Consider the following 27,657-nt stretch of genomic DNA (forward strand, 5'->3'; position numbering starts at 1 on the left):
GGCTTGAAGGGGTGGGAAGGAAACTGGGGACACTGTGAGGAAACTGGGGACACTGTGCTGGGAAATTACACTGGTGGAGGGATGGGTGTTGGAACATTGTATGACTGAAACACAATCATGGATAGTTCTGTAAATTTCTGTCTCACAGTGATTCAATTTAAAAAAAAAGTAAAAGCAAAGACAAAAACTTAAAAAACGAAACAAAACAATATATACCTGAAATTCTATAAACAGTATTGTGGGGCTGAAACTATAGTACAGTGAGCAAGGCACTGCCTTGCATGCAACCAGTATTGTAAACCATCATGCCTAAATAAAAATCAAGAAACTATTAACACTTTGGTGGGGGAGAGGCACAAGTATTTGTGTGCCTTTTGTGGGTAGGTACTTGAATATAGTAACAACTTTAACACAGCTCTTGTCCTTGGGGTCTTATCATCTGAAAGACTGACAGATATTAATCTGAGTTAATAATTTCAAATAAGTAGCTGGAAGGAAATGTGTAGGGTGCCAGTGAAAGCAGGAAAGGAAAAGACAGAAATCTATTCTGTTGTGCGGGATGACCTTCCCAGAAAAGTGTCACGTGGAGTAAGAATCAAAGTTTAGGGAATGATCCTAGAAGATCAGGAAGAATATTCCAGACCTGTGGTGACTCCACATCCAGGAGTCTAGTAGATGAAGCATTCGAGAACTGCAGAAAGTGAGGGCAGTGTCGAATCCCACAGTGCAGACCATGCAGGGTAAGTTGAGTCTGGAGACAGACTGGGATTTAAATTCCAGCTCAGTCACTTTATCAGTATAAATTTGAGCAGGTCACTTGGTTATAACCATAATCTACAAGGCACTAATGTAACAACCTTCATTATAGTGAACTACCCCCCCCAAATTACTAGAAAATGGGGGATCTGGGTGGAGGAGGCCCAGTCCCAATCCGAGCAGGCTTGGAGATTTCGGCCCAGGGTTCCACACACCTGGGTTCCTCTGTCAGTTTCTTCAGATGTGAGGCTCATCCGAATGGGTGGAGTTTCCTTGAGCATAGCTGTGGCTGGGTTCTGGAGGTCTTTGGCTGCCGGGGCTCTGCTTGGGGTGGGGAGGGAAACTCAACCCTACTCCTCTCCGAGGGGCCCTGGTGAAGACAGCCAGGTGCAGGGAGCAATAGATTCTGCCATTTTCCAGTAGCTTGGCAGCCACACCCACAAACTGCCCCCGACGCCCTGTAATCCAATCAATGGCCAAGATCCAGAAACTATAAAACAAAACTCCCAGGCCATTTGGGATGAGAGATGCAGGCTGAAAGTAGACTATAGACCAAACATGATGGCCACTTAATACCTCTACTGCAAACCACAACACCCAAAAGAAGAGAGAGAGCAAAAGGTAATGTCCTGCCATAGAGGCAGGGTGGGGTGGGGGAGGATGAGGTGGGGGTGGTGGGAGGAATGCTGGGACCATTGGTGGTGGAAAATGGGCACTGGTGGAGGGGTGGGCACTAGACCACTGTATGACTGAAATGCAAGCACGGAAGTTTGTAAGTCTGTAATGGTACCTCACAGTGATTCACTAATTTAAAAAAGAAAAAACTAGAAGAGCATGGCCGCATTCACAGCTGTGTGACTTCTTATGGCCTAATTCTCCCTCTCGGATAACCTGGCAAGATACCGAGAACATCCTGCCCGCATGGTGGAGCCTGGCAAGCTCTTCTTGGTGTATTAAGTATGCCAACTACAGTAACAGTGATGGTCTCATTCCTCTTACCCTGAAAGAGCCTCCAATGCGGCACCTCTGGGAAGAACGAGTAAAGAGAGGCTGTTAAAATATCAGGGTTAGGACGAATGGAGATGTTACTGGTGCCCGCTCGAGCAAATCAGCGATCAACGGGATGGCAGTGACACGTTGATACCCTCAAATTAAGTACTCCTAAGACAACCTTTTTCTTTTTTTTTCCAAATTGTATTTTTCATAAAGTTGTTCACAATAATTGACTACATTCACTATTTCAAAACCAATCCCACCACCATTACACCTTCCCACCACCATTGTTTCAAATTTTCCTACCACTGCTCAAGCCTGCCCCACAGGCAGATGCTAGATAGTATATTTTGTATTGCTTGTTGTGAATAGCACGAAATGTTGCACGGCTATGAAATGTGCTCATGAGATTCTAAAATTTTAAATAATTGGGGTCTGGAGACATCTCTGCAGTGAGCTGTTCTATTCTAAGATTCATTTGTGAGTTTCTGGATCATGGAGTTAATGTGCTGAAATGGCACCCAGAGGCAGTTCATGGGTGTGACAGCCAGGACCCAAAGGGGCAGGGAGATGGGCAGGGAGATCATGGGGCATCCCTGATCTCCCTGAGGCCTGGAGCTTTCAGTCACTGGTCCCGTGTACCTGGGATTTTCACTGGGTTCTGGAGGTTTGCGGTCATCAGGATTCATAGTGGGCAGGTGGAGAGACATTGCCTGCTAATCAGAGGCACCTGGTGAAATCATCCTGGCACAAGGTCCAGGACATCTCTGGGCAAACTGCTTGGTTCCAGGATTCATTTGTTAAGTCTGACAACCATTTTTCAGAATTGGGTTTATTTAGACATTTTTGAAATTGTTACTGGTTTACAATGTTAAAGAATTTCAGAGGTATTGCTATAACACCTCTTCATGTGTTGAGCGTTTCTTTGTCATAAGAGCTCTAATGTCATCTTACTGTCTGCCTATTTCTCTCTCCCCACTCCTTGCTTGCCTAGTTTTCACCAAGCTCAGGAGTTAACTGTTTCTGTGCTGGGCCACAGCCGATGTTACTCAGGGATTACTCCAAACTCAGTGTCCAGTGTGAAGGATTGGAACCAGCCAGTCCTACATGCCGCGTATGTGCTCAGATCCTTTGAATCATCTCCCATGCCAGTTTTTTTTTTTTTGCCAGCTTGTGTGCTTTAGTTGTTAATGTTCCCCATATGAATGAAACCATCTGTTAATTCCTTATTTCACTTAACAAAATAATTTTAAGGCCTGGGAGAGATAGTACAGCTGGTAGGACACTTGCCTTGCACTTGGCCAACCAGGATTTGGCATCCCATGTGGTCCCCCGAGCACCACTGGGAGTAATTCCTGAGCGTGGAGCCACAAATAACCTCTGAGTGTTGCTAGGTGTGGCCCTCAAATTAAGCAAGAAACAGCCCCCCCACAGTCACCTCGGGTTCATCCATTTGTCCCAGAAATGATCACTGTGGAGAGCTTCAATTTGAGCAGGGCCCTCGGGATTGTCTTGTGCCAGTTCCACTTTGCATCACTCGAAATCCTTTCCCTTTTAGCTTGCAAATTGCAGATCAAAAATTGGTTAATAGGGGGACGTAAGAAGTGTCCCACAACACGAGTAACATGAGGTTATTTTAAAATTTTTGTTTATTTCGGTTTTGGGGCCATACCCAGTGGTACTCAGGGTTTACTCCTGTTTCCGGCCTTATAGATTGCTCCTGCAGGGCTCACGCCGCCTTATGGGGTACCATGGATTGAACCCCAGTTTGCTGTGTGCTAGGCCAAACCACTGTACAATTGCTTTGGTCCCAACGTGAGGTTATTTTTGTGATTGCCCTGTAGAGGTGGAAGTTTCAGTAGAAGGCAGATGTACTACAAAGACGGAAGTTGTCACATAGAGGAGAAAGTTGTATTATGGGAGTGGAAGTAATAGAGAAGGAAGTTATATTAATGGGTGTGAAGTTGTGTTAGAGGGGAAGAAGTTATATTATGGCGTGGAAGTTCTATTATGGAGGTGAATTTTGTATTATGGGGGTGAAATTCTCAAGAAGTTGTATGATGGGGGGTGAAGGATGTCTTATAGGGGTTGTATTATGGTATCCTATAACACAATATCCTAATCCTTAGAACCTGTGAATTGGTTTTGTTACATGACAACTGGAAATTAAGACTGCAGATGGATGTAAAATTGTTAACTGGTCTTGGAATAGATTATTTGGGTTTATTAAGTGGATCAGTGTAAAGGCAAGGGTCTTTAAAAAGTCAAAGAAGGAAGCCGGAGAGGAGAGTCATATAGTGGTATGACTTGCAGTGCAAGAACAGATTTGGGGAGATAGAACAGCAGGTATGGCACTTGCCTTGCATGCAGCTGACTTAGATTCGATCCCTGGTACCCCAGAAGGTTCTCTGAGTCCACTGGAGTTATCCCTGAGCACAGAGCCAGGAGTAAGCCCTGAGCACTATCCTTGTGGCCCCCAAACAAAACAAGAGTAGACTCTTGCCATCGTTGGCCTTGAAGGTGGAGGGAGGGGGCCCCGAGTTGAGAAAGGCAGGCATCATCTCGACCCCGGCAAGGGGAAGAAAACTGTTTCTCCTCAGCTTCCAGAAGAAGTGCGGCCCTGCTGACACCCTGATTTCTGCCCAATTTAGAGTCCAATCAGACATATAATCTGCAACATCAAATAGCTCACTTGTGTTGTTGGAAGTCACCAGAGTTATAGCATTTTGCTGGGGCAGCAATAGGAAGCAGGCAGAGGGGAAACAGTAAGATCAGACTTGAAGATCACTCGGCAGAAGTTTTGCCATGAAAAAAGAAGAGAAGATGGGCCGGGCAAGATTGGAGAGGATGGTGGAGGGTTTTGTGCAGAGCGAGATTTTCTGTGTTTGAATTACCCTGTGATTTGTGTGATTGCTCTGTTATTTTGATGCCTCTCGGAGCCTGAGCATTATAGCGCTTCAGCTGTTACTCTGCCATCCCAGAAAAGCCTCTGAAAGAAAGTTAATTGCACTTGAATAAAACACAGCGATCTCTGCAAATTTAAAACTTTGGGCTAGTGAGGGGGGGAAAAAATCAATGATAGAAAAAATTTCTCTTTAGCCGCATAATACTCTAAAACTAATTAGCCCCGAATAGTACTTTGCGGGATTAAAAGCATTTCTAAGTCTTGAGATTATGCTTCTATTGAGAAAATAGGTAAATCAGGACACCATAAATTTGAATTTTAAAAATATTTTGTCCCTGTGGTTGAAGTTGACAGTATTTTTCAGTTCTGTGTAATCGACTTCTGTAGGTGCTTGACTCTGTGACCCACACTCACCCCTTATAGATTGTTTATCCTCATGACAGTCTTTTGAGGGATAAGAAATTACATTCAGAGTTTATAGATAGGGAATATGAGCTTTTCTCTGTATAAAAATTATTTGGAAGATGCAAAATAATTGTGATGTGATCATTTAGCGGGGCCAGAGCAATAGTCCAGTGGTCAAGGCACTTGCCTTGCACACAGCCAACCCAGATCCGACCCCCCGCCATCTCATTTGGCCCCCTTAGCACTGCTAGGAGTGATCCCTTTGTTCAGAGCCAGGAATAAGCCCTTCTTCATCTTTTTTCTGACTGTGGCTCCTCTGTTTTTTTCCCTTGAAATCCATCTTACAGACTGGCCCCCTAGTTTTATGCCATAGCTCCCTGTTTATGCAGTTTTTTATCTCTGTCTGCCCTTCAAATGTTCTGGGGCCCACAGAGTCCCGTATGCTCCTTGATTGAGGAATAGTGTTTGAGATAGCCATCACAGCGAGGTATTCTATTGTAAAGCTTAGACTGATAATAAACTGATAATTTTTTTAATAAGTCACATAGGAGACATGTATGTCACAGCTTCCAAAAACATAGCAGATTCATTCACATTTATTTAGAATAATCCATGGGCTCTTGATGGTCCCTTCTGTTCTTCAGATGAACAGAATAAGTCCTCACTTCCATGGAAAATATATGAAATCCTGCTGCTGATACAGGCTTATATTTTCTTCTTTTCTTAATTTTTTTTATCTTCTGAAATACATGATAATATGAAGTAAGAACTTCCTTAAAGGCATTGATTTATTGTTGACGGATGATAAAAATGGCTGTTGCCTTTTGTAATTTTGTAATTTTTTTTTTTTTTAGGAAAAATGCAGTTTGTTTGACTTAGTATGTGAAGTACTTATTTGGTATCGGGCACAGGTCTTGGCAAGCAGCCATCAGTATGAATTCGCTTCTTTTGTTTTACGCATGAGGTGTCCTTGGCTTAGGAATTCAAGAGGGATGTGGAGGAATCAGACGACTTTATTTCTCTCAGCTCAGACAGCAAAAGCAGCGTTATTTATAATAGCAGAAAATTAGAAGTTTGTCATCGTCAGTTTTGCCTTCTCATGAGGGAAATCAAAACAGCAGGGGATGAAAAAAAATTTTTTTTAAAGTTCTCTCCCCATTCTTCCTTTATATGGTTAGATATTTATCTACTTCAGGAAAAATTTTAAATGTATTAGCATAGAATTAGTATTCTCTTAATTTTAAAAAATTTATATACTTGTCAAAAAAGATGTTTTTTGGGGGGTTGGGAGAAACCAGATCTGGCAGTGCTCAGGGCTTACTGTGCACTGAGGACTCCCTTCTGGTGATGCTTGGGGGACCATGCGTGGCCGGGATCAAACCTGGGTTGGCCTCGTGCAAGGCAAGGGCCTTACCCACCGTGCTCTCTCTCCGGCCCTAAAAAAGATGGGGTTTGAAAAAAATTAATTAGCTTAATCATTGGTTCCCCATTTTGCGGAATTTCAGAAATTTAGCTTTATTCATCTGCATGTGAGTATACATGGGATAGAAAAAAAACACAATAAGGGCACAACAGATGGGCAAAGGCCTCGGAACTGGTGCTTTTGTCTATACGACTGAGCATACGGTATGGGGGCTGGTGTGACCCTGAGGGGCCCCTGGGACACTGCTGGACAGAGACGGGCTCTCTGGTAGTGGGTGTGGGGCTGGAATGACGTCGGCATGGAAAGGCTGATTGTAAATCCCAGTGCCTCAGTAAACATGGTGGGAAAAAGAAAATAATACCTCAGAATTGCAATTAGTTGTGGAAGAAATGGCAGAAACTTGAGAAATCTAAGGGTTTGTTTGTTTATTTATTTATTTATTTATTTATTTATTTATTTATTTATTTGCTCTTTGGGCCACGCCTGGTGTTGCTCAGAGGTTACTTCTGGCTCTGCACTCAGGAATTACTCCTGGCGGTGCTCAGGGGACCAGATGGAATGTTGGGGATTGAACTCGGGTTGGCCACATGCAAGGCAAACCGTCTTACCTGCTGTACTATCGCTCCAGCCTCAAATCTAATCAGAAGCCCTATGGTTTGGCCACGTGGTCCAGTGGGCGGAGAAGAACCTAATCCATTCTAGCAGTTTTTATTCAGGTTCTTCATTCCAGCAGAATTTGTCACTACCTTTTTTTTTTTTTTAAATAGAGAAGCATTGGGGCTGGAGCGATAGCACAGCGGGGAGGGCATTTGCCTTGCACGCAGCCAACCCAGGTTCTAATCCCAGCATCCCATATGGTCCCCTGAGCACCGCCAGGGGTAATTCCTGAGTGAAGAGCCAGGAGTAACCCCTGTGCATCGCCGGGTGTGACCCAAAAACCAAAAAAAAAAAAAATAGAAAAGCATCTCTGTACCCACTGGAAAGAGAGAGGGCTGGGGACAGGGGAGGATGAGAGGGAGCCCGAGTGACCTTGTTCTGTGGGGGTCAGAATTCAGGCTCTCCCCCACAGTTCTCTCCTGAGCGAGACTGCCTGTGTTCCTGGCTTCAGCATTCTCCAAGAAGACAAAAGGTTCATCACGCAGCCCAGTTTAATAATATCCCTGATGATCTCTACCAAATGTTGTTTGCTTGGTGGTTTGGATGCCTCTCGAAGTTGTTCTCAGTTTCAAGGACAAGCCCCCACCTTCCCCTCACTGAGCGGTTGGACTTCTCGGTGGCCGCTGAGGTGTAAAGACAGCAGGGACACGGTTCCGGCACGTTCCCGGGCGCCTCTCACTCCATTTCACTGTTTAAAGCGCTGAGCCCCACCAGTCCGACTCCAGATGCCAGTAAGCTCCAGGCCCGCTCTGCCAAGCAGGGGTAGACGTCAGGGAGAAGGGATCGAGAGTGCCGGGTCAGGGCTGGGCACATGCTGGAAGACTTCTGGGGCGCTGGCACAGACACCACCGCCGGTGCATCCTGAGGCCTCTCAGTCAGTGAGGTGAGAGCTTGCCCATTAAAGAGTACAGTGCTGTTTTTGTTGATGTTCCTTCAGCCTTCTCTGACTTGTAACTCCTTGGAGAATCCCCTTTTCTCAGAAAAAGTTACCTTGTGATTACATGCACTTGAAAATAATGCACATAATGTTAAGGAATTAATGTCCCCCCACCTGGAAGTTTCCAGTGCAACTCTCCTGTCCTCTCAGCTATTTTAGAATGTAACCCTCCACCCCCAAACACAAAAACACTTGTCTCTTATCATCCTGTTGCTCATCTATTTGCTTGAGCGGGCACCAGTAACATCTCCATTCATCCCTGTCGCATGCTAGTGTCACCCAATGGCATCTGCTCGCTTCAGGAACACCAAGAGCCTCAAACCATTCGTTCAGGGTCTTGATGAAAAGTCTGGCCATCTCGTAGGTGGGCGGCCAGGCATTCTTTTGACATCCCCTGGAATCTAATCAGTAACAGCTCTAGTCCAGCGGTCATCTCCAATTCGCATTATGTGTCCGGCCCATCTGATTTTTGACGCTTTGGCAAATGAGGCTGCGTCCCTGATCCCCTTGACCATCGACAGAGGTCAGAACTCCGGATTCCTTCTCTCACTTGAGTGAAACATGATACTCCAAGCATAGCTCTTTCGATTCCTCTTTGGGAGACCCGAATAGCATTCTCATCCTGTTTGCGTAGGGCCCAGGTCTCTGAGGCGTATGTTAGTGCAGGAAGAATGGTGGAGTCAAAAAGATGTGCCCAGAGCCAGAGGTTCTTCGCGCTCTTAACAACTTCTTCAACGCTTTTGAAGGCGTTCCACATTGCTCTTCCTCCTGCGCAGTTCTGGCACCAAGTCGTTCATCATGTTGAATTCTCAACCCATGTACACATAGATGCTGCATTTGGAGATGTTCATTCCACTGAGAGCAAATGGAACATCAAGAAGTAGTTCATTTCTCATGAACATTGTCTTCGTGAGATTCAGCTGCAGTCTGACCTTTCTACACTCACGGTCAAAGTCAGCCAGCAGCTACACCACCCCCACTTCCCTGATGACATCGTTCTAATAACAACAAACACAAAAACATGTATTCGAAAAGATACATACACATCTATGTTCATTGCAGGGCTTAGTATAATAGCCAGGATATGGAAACACCCCAAATGTCCAACGACAGATAAATGGATAAAGAAGTTGTGGTACATATACATGATTGAATACAATGCAGCCCTAAGAAAGGATGAAGTCATGCAGTTCCCTGCAACCTGGATGGAACTGGAGGGTATCATGTTAAGGGAAGTAAGTCAGAGGGAGAAAGATGAAATATCAATGTTCTCACTCAGCTGGGGGCATATAGAGCAATAAGATACGGGAATGGATAGCAGCAAATAATCAGAAACTCTTGGTCCTGGATAATAGAAATGATCCTTGAGCCCTGCCAGAAGTGATCCCCAAGCACAAAGCTTGGAGTAAGCCCTGACCACCTACAGATGTGCCCCCAAAACAAACCAACACACATACACACACAACAGGAGGAGAAGAGGAGAAGGAAGGAGGAGTAGCAGAAAGAGAAAGAGGGGTCTGGACCTGGCGCTAAGGGCTAGCACATGTGCTTTGCATGTGGGGGCCCCATTCCTGGCTGCCCATGGTTCCCTTAAGTACCGCCAAGCTCCACAATAAAGTTGCACTAGTCAAAATTAAACACTTCCGGTTCATTAAGAGACACTTTTAAGGAAACTGAAGATAAAAAACACAGACTCATATAATGGCTGTGTATCCCCCTGAGAGGATTGCATCTAAAGTATACAAGAATGCCTTTGAGGTCAATATTAAAGTGAGAAAATTGAAGGTTCCACTTTCAAGAACAGCAATGTGATAAGGCCCCTGACTCTTCTCCTGGAAACAAGCCATCACAGCTGACGATTACTCTTTAAAAAAAAAATACAGCAATGGGATGTCCAGACTCTGAGCCAGGCTGTCTCATCCAGGGCAACTCAGAGGTGGGTGGGCGAGCTCTCCTCCTTGCTCCAGTGGAGCCCCAGCAGCCAAAAACCTCCAGAACTCAATCCCTGTCATGCTCATGGCCTCTCTCCACAGGCTTGGATCAGCCTCACCTATGAGTGAATCTGCAGAAAAACCCAGGTATACAGGACTTGTGACTGAAATCTCCAGGCTTAAGAGAGTTGGGAGTGGGTGACCTCCCCCCCCCCATCTCCCTGTGTTCCCAACAGCTTGTCAGTCACACCCACAAACTGCCTCTGGTGCCATATAATCTCATTAACGGCCATGATCCAGAGACTCAGCAATAAAAGTCCTAGAAGAGAGCACAGAACAACATGCCACAGACATGCTGCTAGACCTCATACCAGGCTGTTTCATTCAGGGAAACCCAGAGAGGGGGCAAGTGGGTCCCCTCCCCAGCCAACCCTGGCAGCCGAAAACCTCCAGAACTCAACCACTGCCATGCTCACGGCCACTCTCAACAGGTTTGGACGAGCCTCTCCCATGAGTGAATCTGTGAACCTGCTGTATAACTGTATTTTAGGTCTTAGAATTCCTGGAGCAACATTCCGTACTTTACACCACTGATATACCAAGTGTAGCACACCACATTTGATGGGATTTAAAGTAAAAGGCAACCAATCTTAGGAGGAAGTATACACACACACACACACACATACACACACACACACACACACATATTTGGATGAGCCTCACCTGAGCATTGCCACTGTGTGTACTCTTGGAATCTTCCCTCCCCAGCTCCACAAGTTGTGACATCTGGTACATCCAGGGGGCATCTGCAGGGCCCTAGTAGCACTGTAGACTCAGACCCATGGATTGAAACATCAGCCCAGTTGGCTGAGAATTTCTATGCAGTGCCCCAGGACCTTCTGAGCAGTGATTGGGAGCAGCCCCCACCCCACCCCCATAAAAAGTGACAGGTGCACATTTTTTTATTGTTGCTAATTTTTGATTGTAGGCTACCCTTGGCTCTCTGCCTGGTGGGGAGAAGAGGGGGCTGCTCCATGGTGCTCAGGGAAATTTGAAGTGCCTGTGACCAAACCCACAGCCTCCTGCATGCAGAGCCGCCTCTCAGTCTACCACCACGTGTGTTGTTTGTTTTCACAACTCACTATCTTTTTGAGTTTCAGAGTGACCTTCCCCCCCCCAATACTCTAATATTTACTTACACATAAAGAACTTCAGTTAATAATCCTATAAGCATCTAGTGAATGCTTACTGCGTGCAGTCACTATGCTGGATCTCTAGGGAAGAATATAAGATCAGTTTGTGCAGTTGGAGAGATAGTACAGTGGGTAGGATTCTTACTTTTCAGGCGCCTGACCTGGGTTCGATCTCCAGCATCCCATATGGTCCCCTGAGCATCTCTGGTTGTGACCCCAAAACTTTAAAAAAAAGATAGGAGTTCATGAAGAAAAGAAACATATGAAAGTCAGCCTTTTCAGTACCTAAAGGTAATGGCAGTTTGAAGTCTTTAATCAGTGTACACTAAGCATAAAGGAAATGTCCATTTTGCTGGATGGTTCTTACAGATGAGCTGATTGAGTAGGACTTCCAAGGATGTAAAGGAGTTTGCCAGTTGGCCGTCTGACCTCTGGGTGCCGATTTGGGGGTCATGACTATATAACATAGAAACTGTTTATGCAAAACCAGCAGAAAAAAATCATCGTCAATTTGCAGGAATGTTGTGTTCCTTTACACCTTTTAATAATTAGCTTTGTGCTCAGGATATAATTAAAACCCTGTGACAAATTCAGAGCACTAGAAGGGAAATGCTTTTTGCTGGCATGAGTTTTCTGAAATATTCTGCAAAATCACCAGCTATTAGCATTCTTTCTCTCCGTGATATCTGCTTTTTTGGTGTTCAGCACCGTGAAGTAGGAAAGATGAAACAAACCTGTGAGCTGATGCAGCTATTACTTTGTTCTTTTGTTAAGCTGTGGCATCATTTAATGGAAGGGCACACATACGTGTGATAATAACAAGTTTACTTGGGACGTGTGTGTTCCAGAGTCTTTAAGGACCAGGAAGCTAGCTCACAGGGCTGGAGCTGGAGCTTCACACCTGGAGCCCAGCACCACACGGCCCCCTGAGCATGATTGGGGGTTAAGGGCCACATCCAGGCACTGTAGGTGTGGCCCCAGAGGCCCCCCCCCACATCCCCTCCAAAACTTTGAATTCTTCAGGAGAAGCTCTGACTTTGGAGAAAAGCTTTAAATTCCATTGATGACTGTTTTCTAGATACGCATCGTTTCTTACACACAAAGCTGGATGTTAATATAGTAATGGTTAGTTCCTGACGAGACTGTTATCAGTATTGTAGCTGAACAGCATTATACAATCATTGTATTTCATTCTTCTCATTTGTCCCCTTATTAATTTCTTGCAAATAGCATTTCTACCTATCCCTGAATTGTTTATCTTGTTTGTCTCTCTGTCTCTGTCTCTGTCTGTCTCTCTCTCTCTTTGCAATTTGGGTCATACTCAGCAATGCTCAGGGGTTATTCCTGGCTCTGCACACAGGGATTACTCCTGGCGGTGCTTGGGGGACCATATGGGATGCCAGGGATCGAACCCGGGTCAGCTGTGCACAAGGCAAATGCCCTGCCCACTGTACTATGGCTCCAGCCCTGGATTGTTTCTCTTGGCTCACGAATTACTTGAAGGGCAGCAGGAATCTCCCTGGGTCCCGAGTTTTGGTCTAACCGGGTTGGGCTACCTTTACTTAAGAGCCTTGTGCAATAATAACAGAATGGTACAAGTTCTGGAAAATCAGGGATCCCCTTCAGATTAGTAGCTGGTCATCTGACAAAGCAAAGGCTGGAAATTTGGGGTTCGCTTTTTATTTTTGTTCTCGTAGTGCTCCTCCTACTTTTTAGTAAGTTAATGGTCCTGGCAGGGGTGTCTGACAGCTCTGTCGGGGGCAGCGTACTTAAAATAAACAGATGTCACGTCACGGTTGCACGCAGCTCCGTGTGGGTGTATTTGCTAGTTGCTTCACTTTCAGGCTGCCCTGTCCCTCACAAAGGCGTATTACCCTGAATTTGGCAATCCAGTCTCTATGAAACCATCTATCGTCTACGCCGCCTCCTTCCAAAATCGGTCACCTCCGTTGTCTTGCCGTTAGTGCAACATGCTTTAAAGGAAGTAACTTTCTGTCATGTCTGTGAATGCCAGTGAAAGAAAGAAAAAAAAATATATTTCGTTTTTAGATTATATAAATGGTGGAGAACTTTTTACGCATCTTTCTCAGAGAGAGCGTTTCGCGGAGCACGAGGCGCAGATCTACGTGGGCGAGACGGTGCTGGCCCTGGAGCACCTGCACAAGGTAAGGCTGTTCCCCTCGGGGCTCTGGGTGCAACATTCCGTGTCCCCTCCCCAGCCCCAACTCCGCGGCGGGGGAGAGCGCGGGGAGCGGGGGTTGGTGCCCGGCCACACAGAGCCCCTGACTGCCCATCGTCTTGGTTTCTGTGTTCCCTCCCGAAAGACCAATCCTCCTTCCTTTGCTGCTCGGGAGCCCGGTGTGGGCGAGGCCGTGCAGTTTCTGGGCTCTGTATCGAGAGCATCCGGCCCGCGTGGCAGAGCCTGGCAAGCTCCCCGTGGTGTATTCAATATGCCAAAAACAGTAGCAATGATGGGTCTCATTCCCCTGACCCTGGAAGAGCCTCCAAGGCAGCACCACTGGGAAGAACGACTAAAGAGAGGCTGCTAACATCTCAGGGCTCGGACGAATGGTTACTGTAGATGTTACTGGCGCCCGCTTGAGCAAATTGATGGTCAATGGGATGACAGTGATACAGTGATACTACGAGAAACACTCTTCTTTCTTTGCACTCTCGTCCCTCCCCCCTGCCCTGGCTTTCTTTCCCCCTGGCTGTGGTCCCAGACGCTCTCTTGCCCCACCTCCAACCCACCACCCTTTGCCCCCAAGTCGCCTAAACAGTGACTCTGCATTTCAGATGGAATTTACATCTGTTACACTGCTTGCACACTGTATTATAAAGTTAGTTTAAACTTTCAGCATCGTGGGCATTACAGCAGGTAAGGCGCTTGCCTCTCATACAGCTGGCCCGAGTTTGGTCCTGGCACCACATAAGGTCCCCCAAGCCCACCAGGAATGGTCCCTGAGCACAGAGCCTGGAGAAAGCCCTGAGCACCGCTGGGTGTGCCCTGGGAAGAAGCAGCCCCAAAACATGTGTCATTAAACCAGCTTTCAGCACGTTGGTGCTGGTGCAGGCCACCCGTGGCTCACAATTAGATGTGGCTTAATCAGCACTAACTGTGGAATTCGCATCAGTGTGTGTGTGTGTGTGTGTGTGTGTGTGTGTGTGTGTGTGTGTGTGTGTGTGTGTGTGTGTTTAAATAACCATTTTGGATATTTTCATCTTGTCCAAGCAATTTTGGCTTAATTTTTCTTTTCAGTTAATGAGGAACCATTAGGTGGGAGCATTCATTATGACGGCCAGGCTTGCGGGCATTCCCTCCGAAATAGAAGCACTCAGATAACTTAACATGGTGTGTGCCATGCTAAGGGCCTGACCAGAGGCAGGAATGTAGAGAGATGCCAGAGGTTCAGCTTGAAGCCATTGTGCTTTGTCATGTGTACGTACCCTCCCCTAGATCACAGGAAAAGCAGATTAACGTGCTTATCTTGGCAAGCTTCTTGTGGTGCATTCGATATGCCAAAAACAGTAACAATAACAGGTCTCATTTCCCTGAGCCTGAAAGAGCCTCTAATTATTGGGACAGACGAGTAAGGAAAGGCTGCTAAAATCTCAGGGCTGGGAAGAATGGAGACTGGCACCCGCTCGAGTAAATTGATGAACAACGGGATGACAGTGATACAGTGATCTTGGAGTATAAGATAAGCACATTGGGCTGGAACCATAGCACAGCAGGTAGGACGTTTGCCTTGCAAACAGCCGACCCAGGTTCAATCCTCCATCCCTCTCAGAGAGCCCGGCAAGCTACCGAGAGTATCCCGCCCGCACGGCAGAGCCTAGCAAGCTACCCATGGCATATTCGATATGCCAAAAACAGTAACAACAAGTCTCACAATGGAGACGTTACTGGTGCCCGCTCAAGCAAATCGATGAACAACGAGACGACAGTGCAACAGTGCCATCTTGGAGTATACAAAAGAGAGGCGAGAAATAGAGGCCAGGAAGAAGGAAGAAGGGTGGGATCTCCCAGGCGGCAGGGAGATGGGACCGCAGGATGGAGGCAGTGGAGAGGAGGAGATGTTAGGCAAGATGGTGAGAGATGAAGGGGTGGGGAGAAGCGTAGACCTGACCCAGGATAGAAGCGAGACGGGGCGGTGCAGAGTGATGGGCTTCCGCGTGGGAGCAACGTGTATGGTGGTGGCGGGGGGGGGGGGGTGCAGGTGTCCTCCTTGGAGAGAAGGGGCCAGAGCAACAGCTGAGAGGGGGACCACAGGGGTCAAGGGTCAAGAGTCGCAGTTGCTTTTGCTGTCAATGTCAGGGACGTGACAGGCTTTATGCCTGCAGTGACTTTGTGGAACCTTAGGTAATGGCATGATCACGCATGAACTGCATCGGTCCAGGAATGAGCCGTGAGGGGCACTGAATTATATGCTGACAGCACAGCGAGGAGTCCAGCTTTTGATTTGAATAAAAACCTTAGCTTGGTTATTAAAGGAAGGCCCATGAACATTATTATAAAAACAGGGTAATCTAACAGAAGTAGAATGTGGTGAATTCTGAATATAAAAGTGATGAATACTCAGAAGTGAAAGCAGTAGAGCTGATCAGGCCTCAGCTGAGTTTTTCTAAATCTTACAATCCTAAGAGATGAGGATGAAGCCAGAATTTTAATCTTGGTGTGGCTCCTACCACTGAGTTTCCCGAGTCAAAAATTGTAGTTTTCTTGGAAGTGATGAGTTAAAGTGCCCCAGTGAATGATTTACGCAGAAATAAAGAGGTGCTTTTTGTTTTTGAAGTGCTGGTCATTAAAAACTTGCACTGCAAGCCAAATGCCTTCTGTCAGACTGGAGTTGCTGGCCTCCCGAAGAATGTAAATGCTGTTGTCATTTTCTCTCTTTCTTTTGGAGCACTGAAATTCCTGGAGGAAAATTCCCCAGGATTCTTCTTTTTAACTGCAGTTTCGAGATATTACTAAGAATCTGCTCTCTCAAATAATTAGTGCAGGGGGCTGGAGCAATAGCACAGCGGGTAGGGCGTTTGCCTTGCACGTGACCGACCCGGGTTCTATTCCCAGCATCCCATATGGTCCCCTGAGCACGTCTAGGGGTGCTTCCTGAGTGCAGAGCCAGGAGTAACCCCTGTGCGTCGCCAGGTGTGACCCAAAAAGCAAAAAAAAAAAAAATAATTAGTGCAGTGCTTGGAAGTTCAAAGACATTTGATTACGGGGTGGGGAGATAACTCAAGGCATGAGAACACGTGCTTTGCATGCGAGAGGTCCACATTTGACCCCCAGAACCACATGGTCCCACAGCACCGTGGGGAGGGAATCCTGAGCATAGAGCCAGGAGTCCCAGTGTACCACCAGGTGTGGCCCCCAAAACAAAGCCAAAAGAGAGGCATCGAATCTAGCACACTGTTCTTTAACCTGTTTGTGTCTGTAGACTGGCATCTGCCCTGCATACCGGTCCACGGCAGTTACAGCCAAGGAGGTGGACATTTTTCTGACCTTTCTTCACCCACGGAAAGCCCGGGGTCTGGGGGCTGGATAACACCATTTCCACACGTTACAGATTTCAAGAGAGCGGAGCATATGAAATGAGATTTACTCACGTCACTCTAGTGCCTGAAGAATTTCGCTCTGAAACTTTTTTTTATTCTTTTTTTTAAATTTTTAAAATTTTTTTTCTTCTTTCTTTCTGAAACTTTTTTTTTAAATAAAGGAGTACTGCTATTTATTCAGCCATTGATTAAGCTGATTGAATTGGGCATGAACTCCACATTACATTTTTTTTTTAGTTGAATCACCGTGAGATGCAGTTGCAAAGCTTTCATGATTCAGCCATACAATGATCGAACACCCATCCCTCCACCAGTGCACACTTTCCACCACCAGTGTCCCCCGTATATCCCCCCATCCCAGTCCTCACCCTGCCTCCGTGGCAGGCAGTTTCCCTAATACTCTCTCTCTACTTTTGGGGCTTCTCTATGAAACTTACGTGTGAAACAAATGGCAGGATGTATAAGTGTTATCTAGTGGAGTCATTTTGAGCATTTAGCACTAAAAAACAACAAAAAAAGTTGTCAGGGCTGGTGAGCTAGTCCAAAAGGGTGCACGCCTGTCCAGCGAAGGACCCCTGGCATGGTATGGCCCCCTGAGTGTAGGCGGGCATGACCTGGGTGGCCCAACTCCAGTCAGCCAGGAGCCTAACCATTAGGGCAAGTACCACTGGGAGTGAACCCTGGACTCCCAAGCACTGCTGGGGAGAGCGCCCCCAAAACAGAGCAACGGAAAGTATCAAGTCACCTTGATTTATTTATTTATTTATTTATTTATTTATTTATGCTTTTTGGGTCACACCCGGTGATGCTCAGAGGTTACTCCTGGCTGCTCTGCACTCAGGAATTAATCCTGGAGGTGCTTGGGTGACCATATGGGATGCCAGGGATCCAACCCAGGTCGGCCACGTGCAAGGCAAATGCCCTACCCGATGTGCTATTGCTCCGGCCCCCTAAGTCACCTTTAACCTTGATGCTTATGAGCCTGTTATTAGAAAGGCCTTTTATTTGACAGATTGTGCTGGGACACTAGACAAATACATAAAAGATAAAACACTTTTAGGATGTGCTTAAAGCTAGATGAAGTATCTAGTAAGTATGCATTATTTTAAAGTAAGTACTAAATATATATATACATATATCTCATATATATGTAATATGTATATATGTGAAAATCTATTTTGAATTTTTCTTTGGCATTTTGGGGGTGGGGGCATACTCCAAATGCCGTCGGGGGGTTCTCCTAGCTCTCTGCCCAGGGGACCATGTGGTGTCAGGGATTGAACCTGAGCCCCCTGCATGCAAAGCTTACGTGCAGCCCATTGAGGCCTGACCCCGATTTCATTTCTAAGATGGATAAGACGTTCTTAGTTTACTTTGGGGCAATTTCTGTTTTTTAAATGCATATCTGTTTGCTTTTACAGTTGGGGATTATATACCGTGACATTAAGCTTGAGAATATTCTCCTTGATTCTAACGGCCATGTGGTGCTGACCGATTTTGGTCTAAGTAAGGAGTTTGTAGCTGATGAAGTAAGTATTACCTGTTCATTTAAAGTTGATAATGATGGAATGTAAATACTGATGACCTGCAGAGTCTAAGAGCCCACAGAATGAGCACGGCACCACATGCTGTCATACAGGTCATGGGGTTTGGGTGCAGATTGCCCAGAGGAACGTCTTGACATGAATGACTGACTGCAAAGGTTTTTGGTTTAAAATTGTCATGTTAATTGTCCTGTTGAATTACAGTGACCTTTGATGGGTACATCAGAACCCCCCAGCTTAAAACAGAAAAATAATTGCCCTATAAAATAGACTGGATGCATCTTAGACAGTCTGGTAGAATGTGCCCACAGAGGAACTGGTGGAGACTCATGAAACGAAGCCCCGGGATCTTGCATTATGCCTGCAGAGTGAAGGCCCTTTCCTGGGATGGCAGCAGTCACTCTGCACGATTTTTACATAATCTCACTAGTCTCTTGCTCTGTGAAACTAAAATGTAATAATGTGCGAATTTTAGCTGTGAAAGATTTGCATTTTCAGTGTTGATTAGAACTTGTTTGGTATTAAGATGTGTATAATGATATTTAAAAGTGGTTACGCCTCCTACTTCTAATTAATGCTCTTTATAAAGCAATTTTAATAATTATATATATATTACACTCCTGGTGATTTCAAAATAGCTAGATTTGAATGTCAGCTTATTTCTAAGAAATTCTTGGCCTAGACCAGAGAGATCGTCCAGGGGTTAAGACACTTCCTTGTGCCACCAACCCCAGCTCAATTCCCCAGCACCACAGACGGTCAAGGAGGACTCCCGGAGTACCTAGAGTGTCACCCCAGTTAAAAAAGAAATTATTGTTGTAAAATACAGAATCAGTAAAAGTGGTAAAAAGGACTTTGTTCTTAGAGAACACATCATTTGTACATTCCAAATCAGGCATAGCTATCTCTGCTTACTTATTTCAGTATAATGAAATCAGTCTCTGGTGGCTTGGGTTAGCCTGAAAATTATGAAAAGCTAATGGTTCTGATTGCTATTCATATCTGTGTTTCTCCAAGTTGCATTTCAGTTGTTATTTCCTGATCACCTCTACTATGCCAAGTTACGGACTAACAGAGTGAAGAGTCCCTTGGAAGTAGTCTCTGCCTTTATGAATCAGGGATGGCTATCAGAGGGCAGTTATGCAGGAAAACCATAGTTAGGATAGATAACGTTTCAAGAATTTCATTTGAATCTTTGAAGTCTTTTCCTCCTTTCTAAGTGTATCACTGGAAACTCCCGGAACATGTCATATATTCACTGTTGCTTCCTCATAAATCCTGCTCCACAAATGAGTGAAGGAATAGAATGGGTGGGGACTTCAGTGAAGAGAGGGAAAAGAGCCAGATTTGGGGGAAAAAAAACTGCAGAAATACTCATTGATTGAACAGTGCCCAAACTGCTGAATCCTAAGCCAGTGATGTGAGAAGTCCCAAAGAAGGCTCATTTGTGCCTCTCAATAGCCCCCAACCCCCCAAAAAAGACTCAGGAGTTGGGGGATTGCAAGTGTCCTCCCAAGTAAGGCTGCAGGGATATAGGACCCAGAGGGGCTGGAGTCTGTATAAGAAATAGGTGCCCAAGATTCCGTCTCTTCCCCGTTTCTACGGCAGCCATGTCCTCCTTGCCTGAGGGGCAGAGGTTGGCCAGACAGAGAGTGTGTTTGAGGACAGTGGGTACAGATTTGGGGTGACATTAGTGAAGAGTGGCCCCCGAACTGTGCAGCCCCCAGACTCTCTCCCTGCCACTGCACACTGAAAACGTGGCTTTCGTGGCTTTCTCTGTGGGAAGCAGAAAATGATCCATCCCAGGTGCTGTCAGTCCGGTCTTGACCAGTCACGTGACCCAGTCAGGTCTGCCTGCAGGGGGCTTATCTTTGTGCCTTATTTCAGTGGTTGTGTTTCAAGTAACCGGGTGCCTCTACCCAACAAATGTATTAAAACACATTTATTTCCTGGGCCACAGAGAGTAGAGCAGGAAAGGTGCTTGCCTTGCACGCCGCTGACCTGGATTCCGTCCCTGGCAGTTCACAGGGTCCCCGGGACCCCACCAGGAGAGATTCCTGAGTGCAGAGCCAGGAGTAAGCCCTGAGCAGTTGCTGGGCATGTCCCCAAAACAGGAACACAACAAAACAAAACCTGACTGTTTCCCTGCGCTTCCACGCCTGGTACTTAAAGCGTCGCCTGCATGGGGACTGGTGGTCACCGTTCCCTCTCTCTCTGGAGCCCCCCAGGCGCTTGCTCACACCCCCCTATCACTGTTTCCTGTCAGACTTACCTGCTAGACAGGAGGCCCCCATGAAGGGGCCACTTCCGGGAACCCCACGGCTTCCAGACGTGTGCAGCTGAGCATTTGGCGCGAGGCAGAAGTAGCGAGTGCCTGACACTGAGACGAGGATGACAAGCAGCAAACATGGCCCTGGGTTTTCCCAGAGTCGTCTGGAACGCTGCTTGAGCGTCAGCCGGCTCCCTCCCCTGAGCGAATGGGGGTAGTTTCTGCTTATCAGGTTAGAAGCTGCCCCGTGAGAGAGTAAAGGGGCTCAGAGTGACATCAGGGCGTCGCTATTCAGCTACACGAAGTGGGCAAGTCGTTGATCCTGTCGGCCTTGCTGGGTTCAGCATAGTTCTGTGGCACTAAGGCACATGTCAGCCATGTTTTCTGATTTCCCCTCTCTCCCCTGCAACTTCCCACTCATCCTCCCTCAGCCCCGAGGATGCGCTGTCGTGCCAGGCGTCAGGCCTGACTCGGGGTGGGATGGGCTCTGTTCTTTCCTGAGTCTCCTACACTCAGTCCCGTGAGCCTTGGTCCCAGTTCCCGCCAGCACCTGCTTTGAACCTGCCCGATCCCTTTCCATCTGAAAAAAAGTGCCCCTCGGTCTCCTTGTGAGTAGATGCCATTCCGTTTTCATTTCCATAGCAACCCAAGTCCCTTCGACCGAAAGTCCCCTCTTTCATGGATGAGTTTCTGTCTCCCCATCTCTATTCTACCTCCTTGGTTTCCAGTTAATAGTTGATCTGTCTCTTTCCACCCTCTTTCCTCTTGGGCCTTTTTGTTATCATTTAAGAATGCCCAATTTCTCCTCTGTAGTCTCAAAGTTTTAAAATTGGACAAGCAATAAAGAAGTTGTAGAATAGAGAGAGAGAGAGAGAGAGAGAGAGACAGAGACAGAGACAGAGACAGAGACAGAGAGACAGAGAGAGAGGAATACTATGCATCTCTAAACAAGGACAAAACCTTGCAGTTTGTCACTTCTGTGAGTGGAACTCTGGGGTATTGTGCTGGGTGAGCTCAGTAGGAAAGGGTTAGATACAGAATGATCTCTCTCACCTGTGGGATTTAAAGACACACAGCAAGGGAGCAATGGATGGTCAAAGGCAACAAAACTGCAGAATTGGCCCATAGAGCTGAGTTAATGGGGTGCGGGGGATCAGGAAGGGCCTTCGAGACCTTGCTGGAGGGAGCGGGTATGATGGCAGGTGTGATGCTGGAATCATGTATGCATGGAACTATCATTAACAACATTATGAATCACAGCAACTCAATACAGATTTCAAAGAATGGTGGGGGCATGGATGGGTGGATGGATGCATGGATGGATGCGTGGATGGGTATACGTAAGAATGAATAGATGCATGCATGCGTGAATGGATGCGTGTGGGGATCCATTACATAAGAATGAATGGATACATGTATGCTTGCGTGGATGGATGTGTGGATGGTTTGCCAGTGCCCAGTGGATAAACAAAGATAAAAAAGAAAATTTTTTTTCTGGCTCCATAGTTGCTTCTACTCTGACCCATGCTGTGGCTCGCCTTTGTGCAGTGTTTACCCATACGACCCCCTTTCCTACTGCGTTTGGGTGGTCCCCTCCCCTCGAGCCCGCTCGTCTTTCTCTTCCTCTCCTGCCTGCCGGTGTCGACTCGGAGCCATATTCCTTGGCTCACCCTCTTCCTCTCACTGTCTCTTGCAGGTTCTTCTTTGATATAATGAGAATCCTTGACACTGTCTTTTAATTTTTTTATTATTATTTTTTAAAAATTACTGATTTGGGGGGCCGGAGCGATAGCACAGCGGATAGGGCATTTGCCTTGCACGCAGCCGACCCGGGTTCGATCCCCGGCATCCCATATGGTCCCCCAAGCACCGCCAGGAGTAATTCCTGAGTGCAGAGCCAGGAGTAACCCCTGAGCATCGCTGGGTGTGACCCAAAAAGCAAAAAAAAAAAAAATTACTGATTTGGGGCTGGAGCGATAGCACAGCGGGTAGGGCTTGCATGTGGCCAACTTGGGTTCAATTTTCAGCATTCCATATGGTTCCCTGAGCACTGCCAGGGGTAATTCCTGAGTGCAGAGCCAGGAGTAACCCCTGAGCATTGCCGGGTGTGACCCAAAAGGCAAAAAAAAATTTTATTGATTCATCATGAGATATAGTTACAAGCTTTCATGTCTGAGTTACAATCACACAATGATCAAACACCCATCCCTCCACCAGTGCACATTCCCCACCACCAGTGTCCCCAGTATACCCCCCCTTTCCCACCTTCTCCTTGCCTCCATGGCAGACAATATTCTCCATACTCTCTCTCTACTCTTGGCCCTTATGGCTTGCAGCACAGACACTGAGAGGTCAGTAGATAGAAGGGACAGGAAGACTGCTCCATAGTTGGAAGCCTGCCTCATGAGCGGGCGGTGAGAGGACAGCTGGGATAGAGAAGGGATCACTAAGAAAACGATGGTTGGAGGAATAGGTGGGATGGGAGGTGTGTGCCGAAAGTAGATAAAGGACCAGACATGATAGCCTCTCAGTATCTGCATTGCAAGCCAAAACGCCCAAAAGTAGAGACATTATCTTTTTTAAGCTTTATTTCTCCCCCTGTTGGCGCATCCCAGATGGGAAAGGCCAGCCCTGGCATCGCGCCCCCTAGTGGGTCCCCACTTGATTTTTCCTTCAGGTGCCTCAAGCTCAGCTTTTCAAGCACTGAAGGAATCATCCTTGCCCAAATGTGCTTCTCTTTCAGTATGGTGCAGGGTTGTGAATTATGAAGTATGACCTCTTTGGTATGGGAAATGTATTTCTGTTACATTTTACTTATTTATTTTTTATTGAATCACTGTGAGATACAGTTACAAAGCTTTCATGATTGAGTTTCAGTCATAGTGTTCCAACTCCCATCCCTCCACCAGTGCACATTTCCCATCACCAGTACACCACTGTCCTTTGTCTACTGCCACCCCCCCCACTTTCCATCTCTCTCTCTGCCTCTCTCCCTCTCCCTCTCTCTCTCTTTCTTTGTCTCTTTCTCCTTTTGGGCATTGTTCTTTGTAATACAGATACTGAGAGACCATTATCATGTTTGGTCATTTGCCCACGTCCAGCACACACCTCCCGTCCAGAGCGATCCCTTCCAACCCTTATTGTCATAGTGGCTCCTTCTCTGTTCCCAACTGCCCTCCCCCCAGCCCTTGAGGCAGGCTTCCAATCGTGGAACATTCATCCTGCCCCTTGTATCTACTGCACTTGGGTGTCAGTCTCTTAGTATGTGTTGTTTCTTTCTCTTTAATATCTCACAAATGAGTGCAGTCATTCTATGTCTGCCCTTCTCCTTCTGATGTATTTCACTTAGCATGATACTCTCCATGTTCATCCATTTATAAGTGCACTTCATGAGTTCAGTTTTTCTGACAGCTGTATAGTATTCCATTGTGCAGATGTACCATAATTTCTTTAACCAGTTGTCTGTTCTGAGGCACTCAGGTTGTTTCCGGATTCTGGCTGTTGTGAACAGTGCTGCAATGAACACACAAGTGCAGATGTCATTTCTGCTGTGTATTTTTCGGCCCAGGGGTGTATTCCCAGAGGTGGTATTGCTGGGTGATATGGAAGCTCAATTTCTAGTTTTTTGTTTTCCAAAAGGCTGACCTGTCACCAACAATGAGAGTCCCCTTCTCCCTGCATCCTTGCAGCTCTGGTTGTTTTTACTCTTTTTGATGTGTGCCAGTCTCTGTGGTGTGAGGTGATATCTCATTGTTTTGATTTGCATCTCCCTGATTACTAGTGATGTAGAGAGTTTTTTAATGTGCCTTTTTGGCCATTTGTATTTCTTCTTTGAGAAAGTTTCTGTTCATTTTTTCTCCCTCCCCCCATTTTTTTGATGGGGCTAGAGTTTTTTCCTTATAAAGTTCTACCAGTGCCTTATATATCTGGGATATTAACCCATTATCTGATGGATATTGAGTAAATATTTTTCCATTCGGTGGTGGGCTGTCTCTGTATCTTGGTCACTGTTTATTTTGAGGTGTGGAAACTTCTTAATTTAGTGTAATCCCATTTGTTTATCTTTGCTTCCACTTAGTCGGTGATGTTTCATCTTTAAAGATGTCTTTAGCTTCAGTGTCATAAAGAGTTCTGCCTACATTTTCCTCCATGTAACTTTATGGATTCAGGTCTGATATTGAGGTCTTTAATCCGTTTTGACCTGACTCTTGTGCCTGGTGTTAGACAGAGGTCTGAGTTCATTTTTACCCCATGTAACTGTCCAGTTTTCCCAGTACCTCTTGTTGAACAGACTTTCCTTGCTCCATTTCATATTTCTTGCTCCTTTGACAAATATTAAGTGATCATTTATTTGAGAGTCTGTGTCAGGATACTCAACGCTATTCCATTGGTCTGTGGGTCTGTCTCTATTCAATACCATGCTGTTTTAATTACTATTGCTTTGTTGTAAAGTTTGAAGTTGGGGAAGGTGATGCCTCCCATCTTCTTTTTTCCAAAGATTGCTTTAGCTATTCATGGGGGTTCATTGTTACATATCAGTTTCAGTAATGTTTTGTCCATTTCTTTGAAAAATCCATTTATGATTAAAAAAAAACCTCAACAATATACTGTGGAAAGTTCCTTCAACTCCCATTTTTTTGAGTTTTTCTTTAATCATAAATGGATGCTGGATCATGTCAAATGCCTTCTCTGCGTGTATTAATTTGGTCATATGGATTTTTATCTTTTCTTTTATTGATATGGTATATTATGTTGATTGACTTGCAAGTGTTGAATCATCCATGTATCCCTGGGATGAATCCTACTTGATCAAGGTGTATGATGTTTTTGATGGCTTCTATTTGCTAGCATTTTGTTGAGGATCTTTGCATCTATGTTCATCGGGAATATCAGTCTGTAATTCTCGCTCTTTTTGTGTTCAAATATCAGGGTGATATTTGTCTCATAGAAACTCTTTGGAAGTGTTTCTGTTTCTTCAGTTTCCTGGAAAAGCTTTAACAGGATTGGGAGTATGTCCTTTTAAAGGTTTGGAAGAATTCACTAATGAGTCCATCTTGGTCAGGACTTTTGTTTTTCAGGAGACTTTTAATTACTATTTCAATTTCCTTGATAATGATAAGTCTGTTCAGGTATTCCAGATCTGTTCAGGTATTCTTGGGTCAGCCTTGGAAGATTATAGGAGTCCAGGAACTTATTCATTTCTTCAAGGTTCTCATGTTTTGTGGCATAAAGATTTGCAAAGTAATCTCTTAATGATCCTTTGAATTTCTGTGGTTTCTGTTTTGATGTTCGCTCGTTCATTTCTGATCATATTTATTAGGGTTCTTTCTCTCTCCTTCCTTGTGAGTCTTGCTAGTGTTTTATTGATCTTGTTAATTTTTTTTAAAGAACCAGCTCTTGATTTCATTGATTTTTCACATTTTTTTTGTATTCCCAGCTTGTTGATTTCTTCTCTTGACTTAGTGTTCATGTTTGAAGTTTCTGCTCATGGTCTAAGTAATCATCTGTGTGTATTCATAAATATAATAGTTCAGCAATAGTGCCCCTTATGTGTTAGGCATTATACTAAACACTAGAAAGATAGCGGTACATGCCTAAGAGATAGAACAGTAGATAAAGCACTTGTCTTGATTGCAGCTTACCTGGGTTCAATCCCTGCATTCCATATGGCCCTCTGAGCCCTACCAGGAGTGACCCTGAGCACAGAGTCCTGAGCATTACCAGGTATGCCCAAATCCCCTCCCCTCCAAAAGTGGTACACATAAAAGATTTCTTATCTTATTCTCATGGACCTATGTTCTAGAGGTACTCACTAACTATTCAGTCATTTCTAGATTATAGTTTGCTGAACTTGATTGTATATCAGGCAAAATTGATTCATCATAGAAGCCTTAAAAATCTTCTGTATGATAAGATGTTGAAAACTTTGATATAAATTTTACCAATGTGCTCTTTGCTCAACTGACTGTTTTTATCTTTTTTTTAATTGAAGGAGAATAGTATTATTATGCAAAATTTGCTTTAAGAAATCAGAGGGTTGGGGAGAGATGGGACCGGAGTGATAGTACAATGATTAAGGTGCTTGCTTGCCTTACACACGGCCGACCTGGGCTCAGTCCCGGCATCCCTACAGTTCCCTGAACCCATCAGGAATGATCCCTGAGTGCAGAGCCAGGAGTATCCCCAGAGCACTGCTAGGTGTCCCACCCAACCAGACCAAAACAAAAAATAAAAAAGGGGGGATAGAGAGAGAAAAAAGAGGAGAGAGAGAGAAGAGAGAGACAGCAGTATTTGGCTGTCCAGTTCATGTGCTGACCCCAGTAGCAGAAGAGGATGTGAGAAGTGACCAGGGTTTTGTTCTGTTTTGTTTTTAAGTGTTTTGATAAAGGACATACAAAATTTCCTGATGGAATGTGATGTGTGAGAGAAAAGAGGCCTCCCGGGAACTCCTGGATTTGGGGCGTCAGCTGGGGGTGGGGCTGCCCACTGGGACCGATTGGAGCAGACGGAGGAGGGGGGGGTCTCAGATCTGTCAGAGCTGCACATGGGCGCTGAGGTCGCAGGAGCCGGGGAGAATGGTCGCAGGTAGAGAGAGGCGCTTGGAATTTGCCAGTCAAATACTCAAATTCATGGAAATGAGTGAGAATACCAACAGAGTAAACGCATGGGGGGGGGGAAGGTCAAATTTCTTCATTCTGGGCTACCCCAGCATAGAAGGAATAAAGGGGGCAGGACAGCAAAGGAGCCAGGGGAAGGGCCTGGGAAGGCAGAGGAGAGGGGCAAGTGTTTCGTCTTAGAACCGAAGTGTAGAAAGTCTCAGAGGGTGATAAAGGACAGTGACGAGTCCTGTTTTTAGGTCAGGTGACGAATGGGGCAGGGAGATAGTACAGTGGGGAAGGCACTTGCCCGGCACACATTGACCTGGCTTTTATCCCTGCCACCCCAGGTGGGTTCCCTGAGCCCCACCAGGAGTAATTCTTGAGCACAGAGCCAGGAGTCAGCCTTGAGCACTGCTGAGTGAGGACCCTCCCATCCCCCACCACCAAAATAATAATTAGAAGGAAAAGAGTTGATCTGACTGAAGA

At 45.8% G+C, this 27,657-nt stretch overlaps 1 protein-coding gene across 2 annotated transcripts in view; it reads left to right on the forward strand.

Moving 5' to 3' along the window:
* RPS6KA5 (ribosomal protein S6 kinase A5) overlaps nucleotides 1-27,657 on the forward strand; it is a 201,874-nt gene that overhangs the window by 112,861 nt on the left and 61,356 nt on the right. Inside the window, exons 4-5 of one of the 2 annotated variants that reach the window (XM_055132042.1) lie at nucleotides 13,250-13,365; nucleotides 18,181-18,288. The exons of the other annotated variant lie outside the window; for it this stretch is intronic. Of the exons in view, the coding sequence (XP_054988017.1) occupies nucleotides 13,250-13,365; nucleotides 18,181-18,288 (224 nt within the window). The remainder of the gene's footprint in view (nucleotides 1-13,249; nucleotides 13,366-18,180; nucleotides 18,289-27,657) is intronic. 2 annotated transcript variants of the gene reach the window in all.

This window comes from Sorex araneus, chromosome 3 (assembly GCF_027595985.1).
Source record: "Sorex araneus isolate mSorAra2 chromosome 3, mSorAra2.pri, whole genome shotgun sequence".
Taxonomy (NCBI): domain Eukaryota; kingdom Metazoa; phylum Chordata; class Mammalia; order Eulipotyphla; family Soricidae; genus Sorex; species Sorex araneus.